This window comes from Zootermopsis nevadensis, unplaced genomic scaffold, assembly GCF_977971745.1.
Source record: "Zootermopsis nevadensis isolate Lab colony 2312 unplaced genomic scaffold, Znev_1.0 Znev_ptg000007l, whole genome shotgun sequence".
NCBI classification, from domain to species: domain Eukaryota; kingdom Metazoa; phylum Arthropoda; class Insecta; order Blattodea; family Termopsidae; genus Zootermopsis; species Zootermopsis nevadensis.
Genome location: NW_028259139.1, coordinates 12916261 through 12935420, shown reverse-complemented (window position 1 = coordinate 12935420; position 19160 = coordinate 12916261). Strand labels below are relative to the sequence as shown.

At 44.1% G+C, this 19160-nt stretch overlaps 1 protein-coding gene across 3 annotated transcripts in view; it reads left to right on the top strand.

Moving 5' to 3' along the window:
* LOC110829738 (uncharacterized) overlaps positions 1–19160 on the top strand; it is a 210207-nt gene that overhangs the window by 53080 nt on the left and 137967 nt on the right. For all 3 annotated transcript variants that reach the window (XM_087344297.1, XM_087344295.1, XM_087344294.1), the window contains exon 4: positions 4643–4688. In XM_087344297.1, coding sequence (XP_087200423.1) covers positions 4643–4688 — 46 coding nt within the window. The remainder of the gene's footprint in view (positions 1–4642; positions 4689–19160) is intronic.

Genomic DNA, 19160 nt, shown 5'->3' with positions numbered 1-19160 from the left:
GAAACAGGTTTGAGCTCAGGTGGTGAATAGAATTAGCTCAAGGTCGTGTTTAAGCGGCAAAGGAATAAGATTTAATTCATGTTGTAATGTTTTAGTGAAACTAACAAATTTAATATTCAAACAAGTAATGGAGTTTTTTTTACCGATGTTAAACATTTGAGTTGTATTGCCACAGTTTGTTTTTGCTTCTGAAACAGAGAATTAGTGTCTTTACAGGTTGTGTTCACAGTTCGAAAGCTGAATTTTTCGTTTTGCCGGTGTAAATTCCAGGGAATTCCGTAATGGTGAATAGTCATAGTGAAATCGTGTGCGTCATCTTCATAAGGAAGTAGTTCTCTGTTTTCTCGAGAGATGGCGAAGAAAATTGCTAGAACAGCCTGCCATCTAGAAGTACAAATGGAACTGAACAGTAGTCAGTTCGGGTATCCGAAGATCGATTTCGAATGTTGCTGGTCGAGCAGTGGAAACACTATTAGCACGTGTAAACATGTTATATTTTCAATATACACTCCAAAATGAAAGAATGAGTCAGAAATATAGATTTTACATGGTTTAATGTCAGCATCTGAACGTGTTCTGTTAGCTTCTCATAGTTATCATTGATTGTTTCCCTAATCATGATCAGACTTGTCTGTCTACCGAGATCGAGGGTTTTCTGCCAGGTACAGCTGATCCATGTAACGGTCAGCGTCCAGTTTCTTACTTGGGAGAAGAATCACGGTCTGGAGATGGATTTTTCCAACTCCGACGGTCATATTTATAGCAGATTCTCCAAATATAGTTGTGGGTACTACTTTTTCGTCACGACAGTTTCATTAACAAACTAAACGCCAAGGTCAATACGAAGGACGTTTGTGTTTGTCTTCTGGGCTGTAACGTAAGTGGAAACAGACGTTTCGGAGGAACGTATTGTCTATCTCTTCAACTCTGAAGTTAGAAACAGTATGTTCTTAGGAAATTCTGGCGCAACTACAAGACCACAGAGGGCAATGATAATTGTAGGTCCTTTGAAGGAAAATGAATAGATCGTAATAAGGTACTTTGCAGTGTTGGCAAGACTGCGGTGACTCGAACACGGGATGCAGAGAGAAGAAGCCACTGTCCCAAATGAAACGCTATCACTATGTTCGTATATACTCTCTATCAGAGAACTGTAAGGATGGTACTAATGGACGGGCAGCCAAGTCAACTTGAGCTGCGTCTGCAGAAGATTAATTTTGACTCTAGCATTTAAGACTGCGTGTCAGTGGAGGTGAAGAAGTGAAACCTGCAGGGTACTGATTGATGCAAACCTCAAGCTTATACTATGAATCCGTGAGTGGAGACAGTGGTAAGGTGGTCTGAAGAAAGTTACCATATAATAAAGTCGTATTTTTATAATGGATTATGATTAGTAGTGAGCGGTTGAAAGTGAGGTACCTGGGTACGTTTTTTTTTACCACATCGTGTTGTGTGAAGAAACCCATCACCATTAGCACCTGCCGCACAACGAGGTAGCCAAACACATGTTAATTATCCAGAAGCTTACAGGTTGGTAACTGAACCATTACGAACTGATTGTGTCATTTCTCATGGTCTTAGAGTGGCTAGTTGATTTGTCATCACGCCAGCCACAGATTTGCGCAGAAATTGCAACCAATCACGTGCTGAGAATTGCTCCATCTTTCAGCGGACCTGCAAGGAAGGGCTCTTCGTTTCGCCTTGCATTTCGGCGAAATAAATGTGCTAGCTGTTGCACTTGCTAACTACAACTGTTTCTTTTAGCTGAAGGTTCAGCATTCCACCATTCCACATGATAAAAAGCCAGCCCCGTCCTCAAAACCTTTTTCTCAAAGATATGTCTTTATGTTACTCTTCGATGTTCTTCGTCGTCTTGAAGTGCCGTTTCTAACGAGGTTGCTACAACGTGTCTTTGTATCCGTATGTCTTCGCCATACAGATAACAAGCGAATTCCTCCATGGCCTAGATTTCAGTGTCCTGACAATACCAGATGATCAATGCGACTTAAGTCACAAAGTTCCTCGCTCTGCAGTAGCACGAAACCCCATTTACGTGACCTGTTGTGTGTTGAACGATCGGTTGACAGTCCGTCTACAAAACAATTCTTGATTATAATTTCAGTGTTTTACGAATCCAATGTTTCGACTTCAGTTGGTCATCTTCAGGAGGTTCTATTTAAGTGTTCGAAAATAACAGATATGACTGCTAATCTGTATACGCCTTTTCTGTTGTTGACTTAACCATGTAATGGACTGTGTCTTAAGCAGATTACCTATTTTGGTAGAGTGGAATATGTATAGATGTAGTTACTGCTGGAAAGCTGTAGCTGAGCTGAAATATTGATTCCTTTTTTGACGTAAATACGTCTATAAGGAAGGGTCATTCGGCAAAAATGTGTTACGAAAAATGGAAACGAAAATGGGAAACGAAAAAGTGTAACTTCATTGTTAAGTTACCTAGGAAACGTCATCTGTTTACTCGGCATTGTTGTTACCTATAAAACATTACATTACATTACCTTACTTTACATTACATTTCATTACATTACATTACTTTACATTACATTTCATTACATTCAGCTACCATAGACCCATCTTAAGGGTAACTAATTCAAGTTAAATAAGCAACGTCTTAATCAAACTTTACTCAATTGTAAAGCGGATATAAAGGAAATATTTAGAATAAAGCCAATATATAAACTTCCTTTCCGTAAATACGTATTTACGTCAAATTCTCCGGAACAGTGGTTCCACTGTCAATTTTTTTTTAAAGAGGTTTGTGATTTTTCTGGTCTGCTGCCCCATGTAAGCAAATGTAGTCCACTTTTCTGGTCTGCTGCTTAAGGATTCTTTCGCAGAATTAAGTTTGAGGAGATATTTTGTATGGTGCGTTGTGAGGAATGGTAGCTGAAATTAAAAAAATAAATAAATAAACCATCAAATTCATCGTTCACAACAACGGATATCTCTCATATCATTTTCCAACTGCCCATCCGCTAATCTAACCCGACTAACGTAATCTAACCGAACCCAATGAAAACTCGTGTAGAAACGTCAATTTTAAAAACAGGAGAAGGTCGGGCGAAAATTAATTAAATTTTGCTAGTATGCTGTGTCATTAGTCGGTACTCGAAATTAATAATTTTTAAATTCCATCAATCGGTTGTCATAGTCAATATAAAATGTAATGAAAATTATTATACATTTTATTTACATATTATAAAATGTATATCCGCCATTAAGCGCCTTTCTGAAACATTTCATAGTGAAATACGTTGTTATTCACTGACGCTGTAAGATTGGCTTATTAGTATTCTGAGAATCACGTACGTTTTGGACAACATTGGAGCAATATAATGTAAAAGAAAGTTCTGCAACTTTGCACCCAGGTCCCTGGACACGGGAGGCTGAGGGAATGTAAACAGACTTCCGTCTCATTTATTGTTTCGACAGATCAACAATTAAAAATTAAGTAATACTGTAAAAAAATAGTAAGTTTATATTTACTTTCCCTGAAATAAATATTTCAATACGATTACTTACACTGCGGAGTCAAATGTGATATCTTTTCGGGATAAAAACAAATGTGCAACGTTGCATTACACGCAGATGGTATTTCTGGTTTAGCAATGCATCCATGGCGACGGTTGTAATGTTATCACACGCAGCCACAAAACCCCTCAACCGAAAATGATAACCCCAGGATGGCAACTGTTACAAAACACAGATAATGTTAAACGTGAAAAGACTGTTGGCACGGAGGATGGTTATGTTACGTCACGTTTTCCTGTAGGCAAACATCTTGCTTTCCCTTTCGTAGTGCAAGTGCAAATCATGCCTTTACACGGTATAAAATGACGTATATCACGTAAATGCATTAATTCTGTACTGCTCAGGCACGCATTATGGACACTTGCTTTAGCCTCGTTTTCCGTTGATGTGTTTAACAGTTTGTAGTTTATTTATATGCAGCCGCGGTGGTCTAGCGGTTAGAACGCTGGCCTTGTAATCCTGGGGTCTCAGGTTCGATTCCCGGCGGTGCCTGAATTTATAACTTGTGTTGGGCAAGGCCGTGGTTTAGGCAACACGGAGTTTTCCTCCGGGGGCTACCCCGGTTTCTCCGTGGCATCCCCACAATTACTCCATTCACACACAGAAGAAGGCAATGGCAAACCACTTCTGGATCATCTGCCAAGAACGTATATGAACAGGTCCCAGTCCGAGAAAAGGACGGAAGGATCCTGTTCATATGGACCTGTCGTCAGACAGAATACTACTACTACTACTACTACTATTACTGCTAAAAAAAAGAAGAAGAAGAAGAGAGAGAGAGAGGAAGAGAAGAAGAAGTTTATTAAGGATGGTTGTAATTTTTCTGTCACTTCATGTTATGGCATAGACATCTGTTGGGAAAGGCTTGGAACGGCGATTAATAATACTGGTTTAATGAAAATAATATACATTTGACGGACACAGCTTACGTTTGAAGAGAAATGAAGTAATGAATGAAGTATCAGGTTACTCACAGCACATTCTAAACATGGTAGTTTGGTATTTTTTAAATCCTTCCTATCCAACAGGAGGGGCCATGTAATTTATTTCGTGTTTATTTTGATTGATTTGTTTTTATCGTTTGTTTCAGATACAGGAAATACTCCATTCTTGGGACCCGGAAAGCTCCACAGTTGGTAAGTTGATTCTGTTTTGATCACAATATTGAAAATGTGCCGAGAAAATGTCACTTATTTTCAGTAGTATTACATTATTATAATGAGACAGGATCATAGGAAGAATATAACATCCCGGTATCTTAAAAAATTTAAAACGAGATTAGTTTCGGAAACTTTTGTAATTACGTTTTAATTCCCTTAACGGAATTTGCTAAATCTGTGACGGTTATGGTGGTGATGATGGTGATGATCAGTGCTGTTGTGACCTGTTTTTATGACGCCTGACCCAGAAGACAGCCATTTTCAGTGTTATTAGTGTCTCCAAATGGCTAGCTTCATTTTTAACCAGTCAACATACGTCGTGTCCCAGTTCAGCTTTGCTGTTCGCAATGAAATCCTATGGCTTGTCAAGAATACTGAATATCTTTGCCCCCAGAGTTAAGTCGTAGTTGTCTTCAAAGGGCAGACTAATCTCCAGGCGTTGTTAAGGAAACGTAAAGGATGAGATGAGTGGGTAATGCTGTACGCATGGCGAGCAAGGTTTTGGTGGAAGATCTCAGGATAAGACATCGCTGAGAAGACCTGGGCTTAAATGGGAGGACAGTTTTGAAATGATATTGGATTGAGTGACTGATCCCACCGAGGAAATGAATTATTGGAAAGTTTTTGTGAACGTGCTAATAAAGTGTTCATTGTTTCTCCATAAGAGATTAATTAAGAAGAAATCGAATCGTCTCTTTAAATTGGCGATTCTGGTCTCAATAAAAATAGAGGCGCATTGTGTGACCGACATGTCACGTGATGTGAAATTGTTCTAGGAACTAAGGTGCATAAGAAACGCTTCTTGAAAAGTTAATCTTTCTTTTCTGTATTCATTTGCTACACATCAGACGGATGTGTTTTGTCTGCTGCTTCAGGCAGGCTGGCCACCATTTATATAATTTAATTCCTTTGCATGTTGGTACTTGACAGTAAAAAATAATACTGTTACAACTGGATCCACACCCTCAGGGTAAACAAGATGTAAAGCTGTGCCGTTTATTATTTATATATAAATTTATTTATCCCCGAAGTTCATGATGCCACGTGAGCCCTTCGTAGACGCTCCAACGTACGTGGACTTGGTTTATTGTCGCGCGCACCGATTTCTTCAGTTTGGTTGCCGTCAGAGGAAGGTCGTTTTCACCGAAGCCGCTTTGTGTGGCCTATCTTGAGGGACAAAGAGGTTGAGGGAAGAAGTTGGCCGCTCACCTCCGTCTACTGCCGCAGCTTAATATGCGTGACGCCTAGTTACAGAGGCATCCTTAGATATTTGTACCGCCCGTAGAGTTCAATATTGACATATAATTATAAATTATATGATTAATTGTGATAGTTACAATTATTGCATATGAAGTGAATCAGTTACTACAATTAACAGTGTTAGTTAAAACATAGCTGTATTAAACGCCAGAAGGGAACGTGGGTTTTGTAAACACGCCAGAAACCGATGTCGAATTGTGTTTCTGAAAATTACGAAAGTCCTTTAAAAATTTCAATGTCCGTTGGGAAGCAGCCGCAGTGCTTGCTGCCTGCGTCATTAGGGCGACAATAGCAGGAGACTGTCAGCTCCTCTGAAACGTCGGTCGATCTCTATCGTCTCCTCGGCGCAACAACTAGAACACATGAAGATTTCTGTCTTCTGGGTTGTTGCGCTGTGTAGTCTGGTAGATGTTTACCAACGTTTCGGAGGTCATACTGCCTCCGTCATCAGGGCGATGAGTATGAAGATTTCTGTCTTCTGGGTTGTTGCGCTGTGTAGTCTGGTAGATGTTTACCAACGTTTCGGAGGTCATACTGCCTCCGTCATCAGGGCGATGAGTATGAAGATTTCTGTCTTCTGGGTTGTTGCGCTGTGTAGTCTGGTAGATGTTTACCAACGTTTCGGAGGTCATACTGCCTCCGTCATCAGGGCGATGAGTATGAAGATTTCTGTCTTCTGGGTTGTTGCGCTGTGTAGTCTGGTAGATGTTTACCAACGTTTCGGAGGTCATACTGCCTCCGTCATCAGGGCGATGAGTATGAAGATTTCTGTCTTCTGGGTTGTTGCGCTGTGTAGTCTGGTAGATGTTAACCAACGTTTCAGAGGTCATACTGCCTCCGTCATCAGGGCGATGAGTATGAAGATTTCTGTCTTCTGGGTTGTTGCGCTGTGTAATCTGGTAGATGTTTACCAACGTTTCGGAGGTCATACTGCCTCCGTCATCAGGGCGATGAGTATGAAGATTTCTGTCTTCTGGGTTGTTGCGCTGTGTAGTCTGGTAGATGTTTACCAACGTTTCGGAGGTCATACTGCCTCCGTCATCAGGGCGATGAGTATGAAGATTTCTGTCTTCTGGGTTGTTGCGCTGTGTAGTCTGGTAGATGTTTACCAACGTTTCGGAGGTCATACTGCCTCCGTCATCAGGGCGATGAGTATGAAGATTTCCGTCTTCTGGGTTGTTGCGCTGTGTAGTCTGGTTGATGTTAACCAACGTTTCGGAGGTCATACTGCCTCCGTCATCAGGGCGATGAGTATGAAGATTTCCGTCTTCTGGGTTGTTGCGCTGTGTAGTCTGGTTGATGTTAACCAACGTTTCAGAGGTCATACTGCCTCCGTCATCAGAGTATGAAGATTTCTGTCTTCTGGGTTGTTGCGCTGTGTAGTCTGGTAGATGTTTACCAACGTTTCGGAGGTCATACTGCCTCCGTCATCAGGGCGATGAGTATGAAGATTTCCGTCTTCTGGGTTGTTGCGCTGTGTAGTCTGGTTGATGTTAACCAACGTTTCAGAGGTCATACTGCCTCCGTCATCAGAGTATGAAGATTTCTGTCTTCTGGGTTGTTGCGCTGTGTAGTCTGGTAGATGTTTACCAACGTTTCGGAGGTCATACTGCCTCCGTCATCAGGGCGATGAGTATGAAGATTTCCGTCTTCTGGGTTGTTGCGCTGTGTAGTCTGGTAGATGTTTACCAACGTTTCGGAGGTCATACTGCCTCCGTCATCAGGGCGATGAGTATGAAGATTTCTGTCTTCTGGGTTGTTGCGCTGTGTAGTCTGGTAGATGTTTACCAACGTTTCGGAGGTCATACTGCCTCCGTCATCAGGGCGATGAGTATGAAGATTTCTGTCTTCTGGGTTGTTGCGCTGTGTAGTCTGGTAGATGTTAACCAACGTTTCAGAGGTCATACTGCCTCCGTCATCAGGGCGATGAGTATGAAGATTTCTGTCTTCTGGGTTGTTGCGCTGTGTAATCTGGTAGATGTTTACCAACGTTTCGGAGGTCATACTGCCTCCGTCATCAGGGCGATGAGTATGAAGATTTCTGTCTTCTGGGTTGTTGCGCTGTGTAGTCTGGTAGATGTTTACCAACGTTTCGGAGGTCATACTGCCTCCGTCATCAGGGCGATGAGTATGAAGATTTCCGTCTTCTGGGTTGTTGCGCTGTGTAGTCTGGTTGATGTTAACCAACGTTTCAGAGGTCATACTGCCTCCGTCATCAGAGTATGAAGATTTCTGTCTTCTGGGTTGTTGCGCTGTGTAGTCTGGTAGATGTTTACCAACGTTTCGGAGGTCATACTGCCTCCGTCATCAGGGCGATGAGTATGAAGATTTCTGTCTTCTGGGTTGTTGCGCTGTGTAGTCTGGTAGATGTTTACCAACGTTTCGGAGGTCATACTGCCTCCGTCATCAGGGCGATGAGTATGAAGATTTCCGTCTTCTGGGTTGTTGCGCTGTGTAGTCTGGTTGATGTTAACCAACGTTTCGGAGGTCATACTGCCTCCGTCATCAGGGCGATGAGTATGAAGATTTCCGTCTTCTGGGTTGTTGCGCTGTGTAGTCTGGTTGATGTTAACCAACGTTTCAGAGGTCATACTGCCTCCGTCATCAGAGTATGAAGATTTCTGTCTTCTGGGTTGTTGCGCTGTGTAGTCTGGTAGATGTTTACCAACGTTTCGGAGGTCATACTGCCTCCGTCATCAGAGCGATGAGTATGAAGATTTCCGTCTTCTGGGTTGTTGCGCTGTGTAGTCTGGTTGATGTTAACCAACGTTTCAGAGGTCATACTGCCTCCGTCATCAGAGTATGAAGATTTCTGTCTTCTGGGTTGTTGCGCTGTGTAGTCTGGTAGATGTTTACCAACGTTTCGGAGGTCATACTGCCTCCGTCATCAGGGCGATGAGTATGAAGATTTCCGTCTTCTGGGTTGTTGCGCTGTGTAGTCTGGTTGATGTTAACCAACGTTTCGGAGGTCATACTGCCTCCGTCATCAGGGCGATGAGTATGAAGATTTCCGTCTTCTGGGTTGTTGCGCTGTGTAGTCTGGTTGATGTTAACCAACGTTTCAGAGGTCATACTGCCTCCGTCATCAGAGTATGAAGATTTCTGTCTTCTGGGTTGTTGCGCTGTGTAGTCTGGTAGATGTTAACCAACGTTTCGGAGGTCATACTGCCTCCGTCATCAGGGCGATGAGTATGAAGATTTCCGTCTTCTGGGTTGTTGCGCTGTGTAGTCTGGTTGATGTTAACCAACGTTTCAGAGGTCATACTGCCTCCGTCATCAGAGTATGAAGATTTCTGTCTTCTGGGTTGTTGCGCTGTGTAGTCTGGTAGATGTTTACCAACGTTTCGGAGGTCATACTGCCTCCGTCATCAGGGCGATGAGTATGAAGATTTCCGTCTTCTGGGTTGTTGCGCTGTGTAGTCTGGTTGATGTTAACCAACGTTTCAGAGGTCATACTGCCTCCGTCATCAGAGTATGAAGATTTCTGTCTTCTGGGTTGTTGCGCTGTGTAGTCTGGTAGATGTTAACCAACGTTTCGGAGGTCATACTGCCTCCGTCATCAGGGCGATGAGTATGAAGATTTCCGTCTTCTGGGTTGTTGCGCTGTGTAGTCTGGTTGATGTTAACCAACGTTTCAGAGGTCATACTGCCTCCGTCATCAGAGTATGAAGATTTCTGTCTTCTGGGTTGTTGCGCTGTGTAGTCTGGTAGATGTTTACCAACGTTTCGGAGGTCATACTGCCTCCGTCATCAGGGCGATGAGTATGAAGATTTCCGTCTTCTGGGTTGTTGCGCTGTGTAGTCTGGTTGATGTTAACCAACGTTTCAGAGGTCATACTGCCTCCGTCATCAGAGTATGAAGATTTCTGTCTTCTGGGTTGTTGCGCTGTGTAGTCTGGTTGATGTTAACCAACATTTCAGAGGTCATACTGCCTCCGTCATCAGAGTATGAAGATTTCTGTCTTCTGGGTTGTTGCGCTGTGTAGTCTGGTTGATGTTAACCAACGTTTCAGAGGTCATACTGCCTCCGTCATCAGAGTATGAAGATTTCCGTCTTCTGGGTTGTTGCGCTGTGTAGTCTGGTTGATGTTAACCAACGTTTCAGAGGTCATACTGCCTCCGTCATCAGAGTATGAAGATTTCCGTCTTCTGGGTTGTTGCGCTGTGTAGTCTGGTTGATGTTAACCAACGTTTCAGAGGTCATACTGCCTCCGTCATCAGAGTATGAAGATTTCTGTCTTCTGGGTTGTTGCGCTGTGTAGTCTGGTTGATGTTAACCAACGTTTCAGAGGTCATACTGCCTCCGTCATCAGAGTATGAAGATTTCCGTCTTCTGGGTTGTTGCGCTGTGTAGTCTGGTTGATGTTAACCAACGTTTCAGAGGTCATACTGCCTCCGTCATCAGAGTATGAAGATTTCTGTCTTCTGGGTTGTTGCGCTGTGTAGTCTGGTAGATGTTTACCAACGTTTCGGAGGTCATACTGCCTCCGTCATCAGGGCGATGAGTATGAAGATTTCCGTCTTCTGGGTTGTTGCGCTGTGTAGTCTGGTTGATGTTAACCAACGTTTCAGAGGTCATACTGCCTCCGTCATCAGAGTATGAAGATTTCTGTCTTCTGGGTTGTTGCGCTGTGTAGTCTGGTAGATGTTAACCAACGTTTCGGAGGTCATACTGCCTCCGTCATCAGGGCGATGAGTATGAAGATTTCCGTCTTCTGGGTTGTTGCGCTGTGTAGTCTGGTTGATGTTAACCAACGTTTCAGAGGTCATACTGCCTCCGTCATCAGAGTATGAAGATTTCTGTCTTCTGGGTTGTTGCGCTGTGTAGTCTGGTAGATGTTTACCAACGTTTCGGAGGTCATACTGCCTCCGTCATCAGGGCGATGAGTATGAAGATTTCCGTCTTCTGGGTTGTTGCGCTGTGTAGTCTGGTTGTGTTAACCAACGTTTCAGAGGTCATACTGCCTCCGTCATCAGAGTATGAAGATTTCTGTCTTCTGGGTTGTTGCGCTGTGTAGTCTGGTCGATGTTTACCAACGTTTCGGAGGTCATACTGCCTCCGTCATCAGGGCGATGAGTATGAAGATTTCTGTCTTCTGGGTTGTTGCGCTGTGTAGTCTGGTAGATGTTTACCAACGTTTCGGAGGTCATACTGCCTCCGTCATCAGGGCGATGAGTATGAAGATTTCTGTCTTCTGGGTTGTTGCGCTGTGTAGTCTGGTAGATGTTAACCAACGTTTCAGAGGTCATACTGCCTCCGTCATCAGGGCGATGAGTATGAAGATTTCTGTCTTCTGGGTTGTTGCGCTGTGTAATCTGGTAGATGTTTACCAACGTTTCGGAGGTCATACTGCCTCCGTCATCAGGGCGATGAGTATGAAGATTTCTGTCTTCTGGGTTGTTGCGCTGTGTAGTCTGGTAGATGTTTACCAACGTTTCGGAGGTCATACTGCCTCCGTCATCAGGGCGATGAGTATGAAGATTTCCGTCTTCTGGGTTGTTGCGCTGTGTAGTCTGGTTGATGTTAACCAACGTTTCAGAGGTCATACTGCCTCCGTCATCAGAGTATGAAGATTTCTGTCTTCTGGGTTGTTGCGCTGTGTAGTCTGGTAGATGTTAACCAACGTTTCGGAGGTCATACTGCCTCCGTCATCAGGGCGATGAGTATGAAGATTTCCGTCTTCTGGGTTGTTGCGCTGTGTAGTCTGGTTGATGTTAACCAACATTTCAGAGGTCATACTGCCTCCGTCATCAGAGTATGAAGATTTCTGTCTTCTGGGTTGTTGCGCTGTGTAGTCTGGTAGATGTTTACCAACGTTTCGGAGGTCATACTGCCTCCGTCATCAGGGCGATGAGTATGAAGATTTCCGTCTTCTGGGTTGTTGCGCTGTGTAGTCTGGTTGATGTTAACCAACGTTTCAGAGGTCATACTGCCTCCGTCATCAGAGTATGAAGATTTCTGTCTTCTGGGTTGTTGCGCTGTGTAGTCTGGTAGATGTTAACCAACGTTTCGGAGGTCATACTGCCTCCGTCATCAGGGCGATGAGTATGAAGATTTCCGTCTTCTGGGTTGTTGCGCTGTGTAGTCTGGTTGATGTTAACCAACATTTCAGAGGTCATACTGCCTCCGTCATCAGAGTATGAAGATTTCTGTCTTCTGGGTTGTTGCGCTGTGTAGTCTGGTAGATGTTTACCAACGTTTCGGAGGTCATACTGCCTCCGTCATCAGGGCGATGAGTATGAAGATTTCCGTCTTCTGGGTTGTTGCGCTGTGTAGTCTGGTTGATGTTAACCAACGTTTCAGAGGTCATACTGCCTCCGTCATCAGATTATGAAGATTTCTGTCTTCTGGGTTGTTGCGCTGTGTAGTCTGGTTGATGTTAACCAACATTTCAGAGGTCATACTGCCTCCGTCATCAGAGTATGAAGATTTCTGTCTTCTGGGTTGTTGCGCTGTGTAGTCTGGTTGATGTTAACCAACGTTTCAGAGGTCATACTGCCTCCGTCATCAGAGTATGAAGATTTCCGTCTTCTGGGTTGTTGCGCTGTGTAGTCTGGTTGATGTTAACCAACGTTTCAGAGGTCATACTGCCTGCGTCATCAGAGTATGAAGATTTCCGTCTTCTGGGTTGTTGCGCTGTGTAGTCTGGTTGATGTTAACCAACGTTTCAGAGGTCATACTGCCTCCGTCATCAGAGTATGAAGATTTCTGTCTTCTGGGTTGTTGCGCTGTGTAGTCTGGTTGATGTTAACCAACGTTTCAGAGGTCATACTGCCTCCGTCATCAGAGTATGAAGATTTCCGTCTTCTGGGTTGTTGCGCTGTGTAGTCTGGTTGATGTTAACCAACGTTTCAGAGGTCATACTGCCTCCGTCATCAGAGTATGAAGATTTCTGTCTTCTGGGTTGTTGCGCTGTGTAGTCTGGTAGATGTTTACCAACGTTTCGGAGGTCATACTGCCTCCGTCATCAGGGCGATGAGTATGAAGATTTCCGTCTTCTGGGTTGTTGCGCTGTGTAGTCTGGTTGATGTTAACCAACGTTTCAGAGGTCATACTGCCTCCGTCATCAGAGTATGAAGATTTCTGTCTTCTGGGTTGTTGCGCTGTGTAGTCTGGTAGATGTTAACCAACGTTTCGGAGGTCATACTGCCTCCGTCATCAGGGCGATGAGTATGAAGATTTCCGTCTTCTGGGTTGTTGCGCTGTGTAGTCTGGTTGATGTTAACCAACGTTTCAGAGGTCATACTGCCTCCGTCATCAGGGCGATGAGTATGAAGATTTCTGTCTTCTGGGTTGTTGCGCTGTGTAGTCTGGTAGATGTTTACCAACGTTTCGGAGGTCATACTGCCTCCGTCATCAGGGCGATGAGTATGAAGATTTCCGTCTTCTGGGTTGTTGCGCTGTGTAGTCTGGTTGATGTTAACCAACGTTTCAGAGGTCATACTGCCTCCGTCATCAGAGTATGAAGATTTCTGTCTTCTGGGTTGTTGCGCTGTGTAGTCTGGTCGATGTTTACCAACGTTTCGGAGGTCATACTGCCTCCGTCATCAGGGCGATGAGTATGAAGATTTCTGTCTTCTGGGTTGTTGCGCTGTGTAGTCTGGTAGATGTTTACCAACGTTTCGGAGGTCATACTGCCTCCGTCATCAGGGCGATGAGTATGAAGATTTCTGTCTTCTGGGTTGTTGCGCTGTGTAGTCTGGTAGATGTTAACCAACGTTTCAGAGGTCATACTGCCTCCGTCATCAGGGCGATGAGTATGAAGATTTCTGTCTTCTGGGTTGTTGCGCTGTGTAATCTGGTAGATGTTTACCAACGTTTCGGAGGTCATACTGCCTCCGTCATCAGGGCGATGAGTATGAAGATTTCTGTCTTCTGGGTTGTTGCGCTGTGTAGTCTGGTAGATGTTTACCAACGTTTCGGAGGTCATACTGCCTCCGTCATCAGGGCGATGAGTATGAAGATTTCCGTCTTCTGGGTTGTTGCGCTGTGTAGTCTGGTTGATGTTAACCAACGTTTCAGAGGTCATACTGCCTCCGTCATCAGAGTATGAAGATTTCTGTCTTCTGGGTTGTTGCGCTGTGTAGTCTGGTAGATGTTTACCAACGTTTCGGAGGTCATACTGCCTCCGTCATCAGGGCGATGAGTATGAAGATTTCTGTCTTCTGGGTTGTTGCGCTGTGTAGTCTGGTAGCTGTTTACCAACGTTTCGGAGGTCATACTGCCTCCGTCATCAGGGCGATGAGTATGAAGATTTCTGTCTTCTGGGTTGTTGCGCTGTGTAGTCTGGTAGATGTTTACCAACGTTTCGGAGGTCATACTGCCTCCGTCATCAGGGCGATGAGTATGAAGATTTCCGTCTTCTGGGTTGTTGCGCTGTGTAGTCTGGTTGATGTTAACCAACGTTTCAGAGGTCATACTGCCTCCGTCATCAGAGTATGAAGATTTCTGTCTTCTGGGTTGTTGCGCTGTGTAGTCTGGTAGATGTTTACCAACGTTTCGGAGGTCATACTGCCTCCGTCATCAGGGCGTTGAGTATGAAGATTTCTGTCTTCTGGGTTGTTGCGCTGTGTAGTCTGGTAGATGTTTACCAACGTTTCGGAGGTCATACTGCCTCCGTCATCAGGGCGATGAGTATGAAGATTTCTGTCTTCTGGGTTGTTGCGCTGTGTAGTGTGGTAGATGTTTACCAACGTTTCGGAGGTCATACTGCCTCCGTCATCAGGGCGATGAGTATGAAGATTTCCGTCTTCTGGGTTGTTGCGCTGTGTAGTCTGGTTGATGTTAACCAACGTTTCAGAGGTCATACTGCCTCCGTCATCAGAGTATGAAGATTTCTGTCTTCTGGGTTGTTGCGCTGTGTAGTCTGGTAGATGTTTACCAACGTTTCGGAGGTCATACTGCCTCCGTCATCAGGGCGATGAGTATGAAGATTTCTGTCTTCTGGGTTGTTGCGCTGTGTAGTCTGGTAGATGTTTACCAACGTTTCGGAGGTCATACTGCCTCCGTCATCAGGGCGATGAGTATGAAGATTTCTGTCTTCTGGGTTGTTGCGCTGTGTAGTCTGGTAGATGTTTACCAACGTTTCGGAGGTCATACTGCCTCCGTCATCAGGGCGATGAGTATGAAGATTTCCGTCTTCTGGGTTGTTGCGCTGTGTAGTCTGGTTGATGTTAACCAACGTTTCAGAGGTCATACTGCCTCCGTCATCAGAGTATGAAGATTTCTGTCTTCTGGGTTGTTGCGCTGTGTATTCTGGTAGATGTTTACCAACGATTCTGAGGTCATACTGCCTCCGTCATCAGGGCGATGAGTATGAAGATTTCTGTCTTCTGGGTTGTTGCGCTGTGTAGTCTGGTAGATGTTTACCAACGATTCTGAGGTCATACTGCCTCCGTCATCAGGGCGATGAGTATGAAGATTTCTGTCTTCTGGGTTGTTGCGCTGTGTAGTATGGTAGATGTTTACCAACGTTTCGGAGGTCATACTGCCTCCGTCATCAGGGCGATGAGTATGAAGATTTCTGTCTTCTGGGTTGTTGCGCTGTGTAGTCTGGTAGATGTTTACCAACGATTCTGAGGTCATACTGCCTCCGTCATCAGGGCGATGAGTATGAAGATTTCTGTCTTCTGGGTTGTTGCGCTGTGTAGTCTGGTAGATGTTTACCAACGATTCTGAGGTCATACTGCCTCCGTCATCAGGGCGATGAGTATGAAGATTTCTGTCTTCTGGGTTGTTGCGCTGTGTAGACTGGTAGATGTTTACCAACGATTCTGAGGTCATACTGCCTCCGTCATCAGGGCGATGAAGATTTCTGTCTTCTGGGTTGTTGCGCTGTGTAGACTGGTAGATGTTTACCAACGTTTCTGAGGTCATACTGCCTCCGTCATCAGGGCGATGATTCAGAAGACAGAAATCTTCATACTCACCGCTGTGAAAACCTCAAATCTTACAACTAGAACACAGTTACCGTAAAAACCAGAAATCTCACATAGATGCAATTTTTATCTTCTCGCATGCGAGTTAGTAATCTTTTCATGTTTTAGTTGAAAGTGTTTTCTTTCCGTGATATAGCCGCCATCATCACAAACAAGTGTCCGGTGCATCGAAGGCTTCATTTGTTTTTATGCGTGGGCCTTGAAGCCATCTGCATTCCATCCGGGATAAGGCCACGTGAGGCCGGCAGTCTGTGAGTCAATGGAACGCGTGGTAAGGGTTGTATTTTAATGTATACACTCCCCGTCGTCTGAGACTTCTGTCCGATTCACAAAAGCCAGTTCCCAGAAGTCTATGCAGCCTCTGTAGTGATATCAGATCGTGTGAAATTTGTGGTTCTCACGGCGATGCAGATGTCGATGAGGAAACAGTGTCTCAGTTTTCAGGAGTTTATACCCACTTTGAAAGTCTTTCCGCCTCAGAATTGGTTCTGAGCTTGAGCATGTCAGTTGGAGGCCGCTCGTTGACAAAGTTGTTTCTCATTTCTAAACTGTCGAAGTTTCAAACTTCCTTCTCTGCGACTCATTTGCAGCCCGTAATTGAGCCTCTGCAGTTTGTGTGTCGCCATTAAGTTCCATTGACGTCATGCGAGTAATACGGGAAAGAATTTTTCTCATGATAACGTTTCTTCCATGATGAAGGGCTAAGTCTGTGCCCAGTGGCCCAGCCACCGTCCCTTGTCAGCTGTCTTTGATTTGATATTCGGTTTTCGCGTCCTGTCCATCGGGGTTTGGTTCACCAGGTGCTTAGACACAGGGACAGCTCGTCGTAGTATTGTGGTTAGCACGTCTGTGCCGAATTTTTGAGGTCCTTAGTTTGAATACTGACTCGGAGACCGGCTACTCTCATAAAGATTGCCGATAGTTTTATTCAGTGTTGGAAAAAGGCCTTAATTAACTGCAGAAACAGCATATGCAGACGTTTGGATATTTTTTGAATTGATTGTTTAACGTTTATTATTGTTCTGTATATCCCCCTCTGCCACTGGTTTCGATTTACACTTCAGCCACCAGATAGCAGTTGAATGTCGGAATACAAAATACGGGATATCGGTATCCGGGAAGTTATTAAGCGTCGATCTGACTGAAACTGTCTGTCCATCTTGGCACTCTAAGCCTTAAAATAGGCCACGACTGCTTGCTTCCGAGCTATCGCTTGCATTCCTTCTGCCACTAGATGCTGTTTAACCTATTCAGTTGACACAGCATTAAATCAACCGAAGAGAGCGTTTGCTGCCTGGCAAGTAACTCGGTTACATGTGTCGTCTGACTTCCAACAGAACCAGTGTTGCTTTCTCGCTCAGTATTAATCATTTATTTTTGAACAACACAGAGCCGCGCCTTTGAATGGACCACGGTCGCATGTGAATGAGGAGAAACACGTGGGTCGGAGATGAAAGGCGGACCGCAAAGAAAATTATAAGAGGTGCAGTGAGTGGCGGATTCTTATCGTGTGATTTGCTTTTGGGGCTGACGCCCGATGTGAGATTCCTCGTCCAGACCTACTGTTCACTTGCTAGCGAGAAAAAGCGGTCAGAACGTGAAGGTAACTACGGTCCACCATCAAGTGTCAAGATTGCGAATGGAGTTCTACATTTACGCCCTCTATACACCTCAATCCCTCGATTCGTAGGCCTAGCGGACAACTTTACATTTCCTTACCTTGGTATTGAGGTACAATCTGTTTTTCCCCCCCTGGTTTCAAAACTCGGGGGACCCCCCCCCCCCCCCCCAAGTCGGCATACTCCGGGAAGTCAGATTTGTGGCATTTTTAATTGTGGGTTATTTATACCGTCTCTAAGCACATGTGCGTTTATTTATTTGATGTGTGGAGATAATTGCTAAAGATAACGAAGGTAATAAAGAGTTTTTAATTGGATAAATACAAGTTTTGGCCCACGTGTCGAAATCGCGGTTGGTTTGGAATTGAAACCAACGGCGGATTCGGTCTGAATCCTCCACTGCTAGGCGTGTGGTAGGCAGCAAAGATACACGCATGCAAGAGAGACGAGAGAAGGACAGTGGAGGACAGATAAACTTAAAGATAATAGAAAGGAGGTCAGTGAACCACATCGAAGGCAAAGTAGGTAATGAGTTAGAAAAAAGTGTATAATGTAGAAAACGAAGAGCAGAGATTTGCTGTTTCTTGTTTGTGTGAGAAATTGCTTCTCGCGTTGTGGTCACCGAGTCATTCGCAAGGTGTTTTTGGTCATTTGAAAGTTTGACTTGATGAATTTCTGTGATTTGTAGTAAAAGTTCAGTTTTGGCCGTGAGTGTGAAGAGACGGCCAGCTGTAGCGGCCATAGGTGCGTACCACCAGCTACTGTGCGCTGTCTGTCTTTATGGACTAATGTGCAAACTGTCTCACAAGATTTCCATGATCTAAACAAGTCCAAGTGCGAGTTTATTTTCTTTTCAGTGGAAACGACACGAGTTATTTGTTTAATTGTGAACTTTACATTCCGGTCACAATTGGAACCTCACATGAGACCTCCCTTGGTTTTCTCATTAATGCAGTAGAATTATTAATGTTTCTTCATGCCCGAAGAAGGCAACAAAATCTCCAAAGGAATGCGTGATATATACTATACATTGATCATATTCATGCTGGGTTCTGTAGAAAACTTGTCATTTTCATTATATACGAGTTTTACTTCTGGGTGAAATTGTAATTTTGTTATATTTTGAAGAACGTACGCGTTAACATGTCATTTAGATTCTCTTATGCTGAACGTATTGTGTAAAATGTTTCCTTTTACAACCTGTTATGTTTTATTATCATGATGTAATATAAAAGCTACCTTTGTCCACTGATGAAGTATTGGCCCATTATCTTCGGTCCCGCGTTCGATCAGAGGGTCCAACAGATGACGTTTTAACTCACATGTTACTTGAAGATAGAAGTACAACCTCCTTCCGAAACGTTGTGCTTTTAATAATACCTAGAGAATCGAAAAATACTTGCACTTAACATTTCGGCCTGTGAAGGGTCGGTTATGTGTGCCCCCCCCCATTGTAGCCTTAAGAGTGTCCTGAAGTTGAAAGTTCAAATGAACTTTCTACTTGCTGGTGTTATAGACACTTTTGTACAATTTTTTTCTTACTTTCACTTCTTAGAGCCTGGCGTGTTGTACGTTTCGTAAAGAAGGTACGAACAGCTTTGTTTTATTGGCGACGTCTGTCCGTCCATAA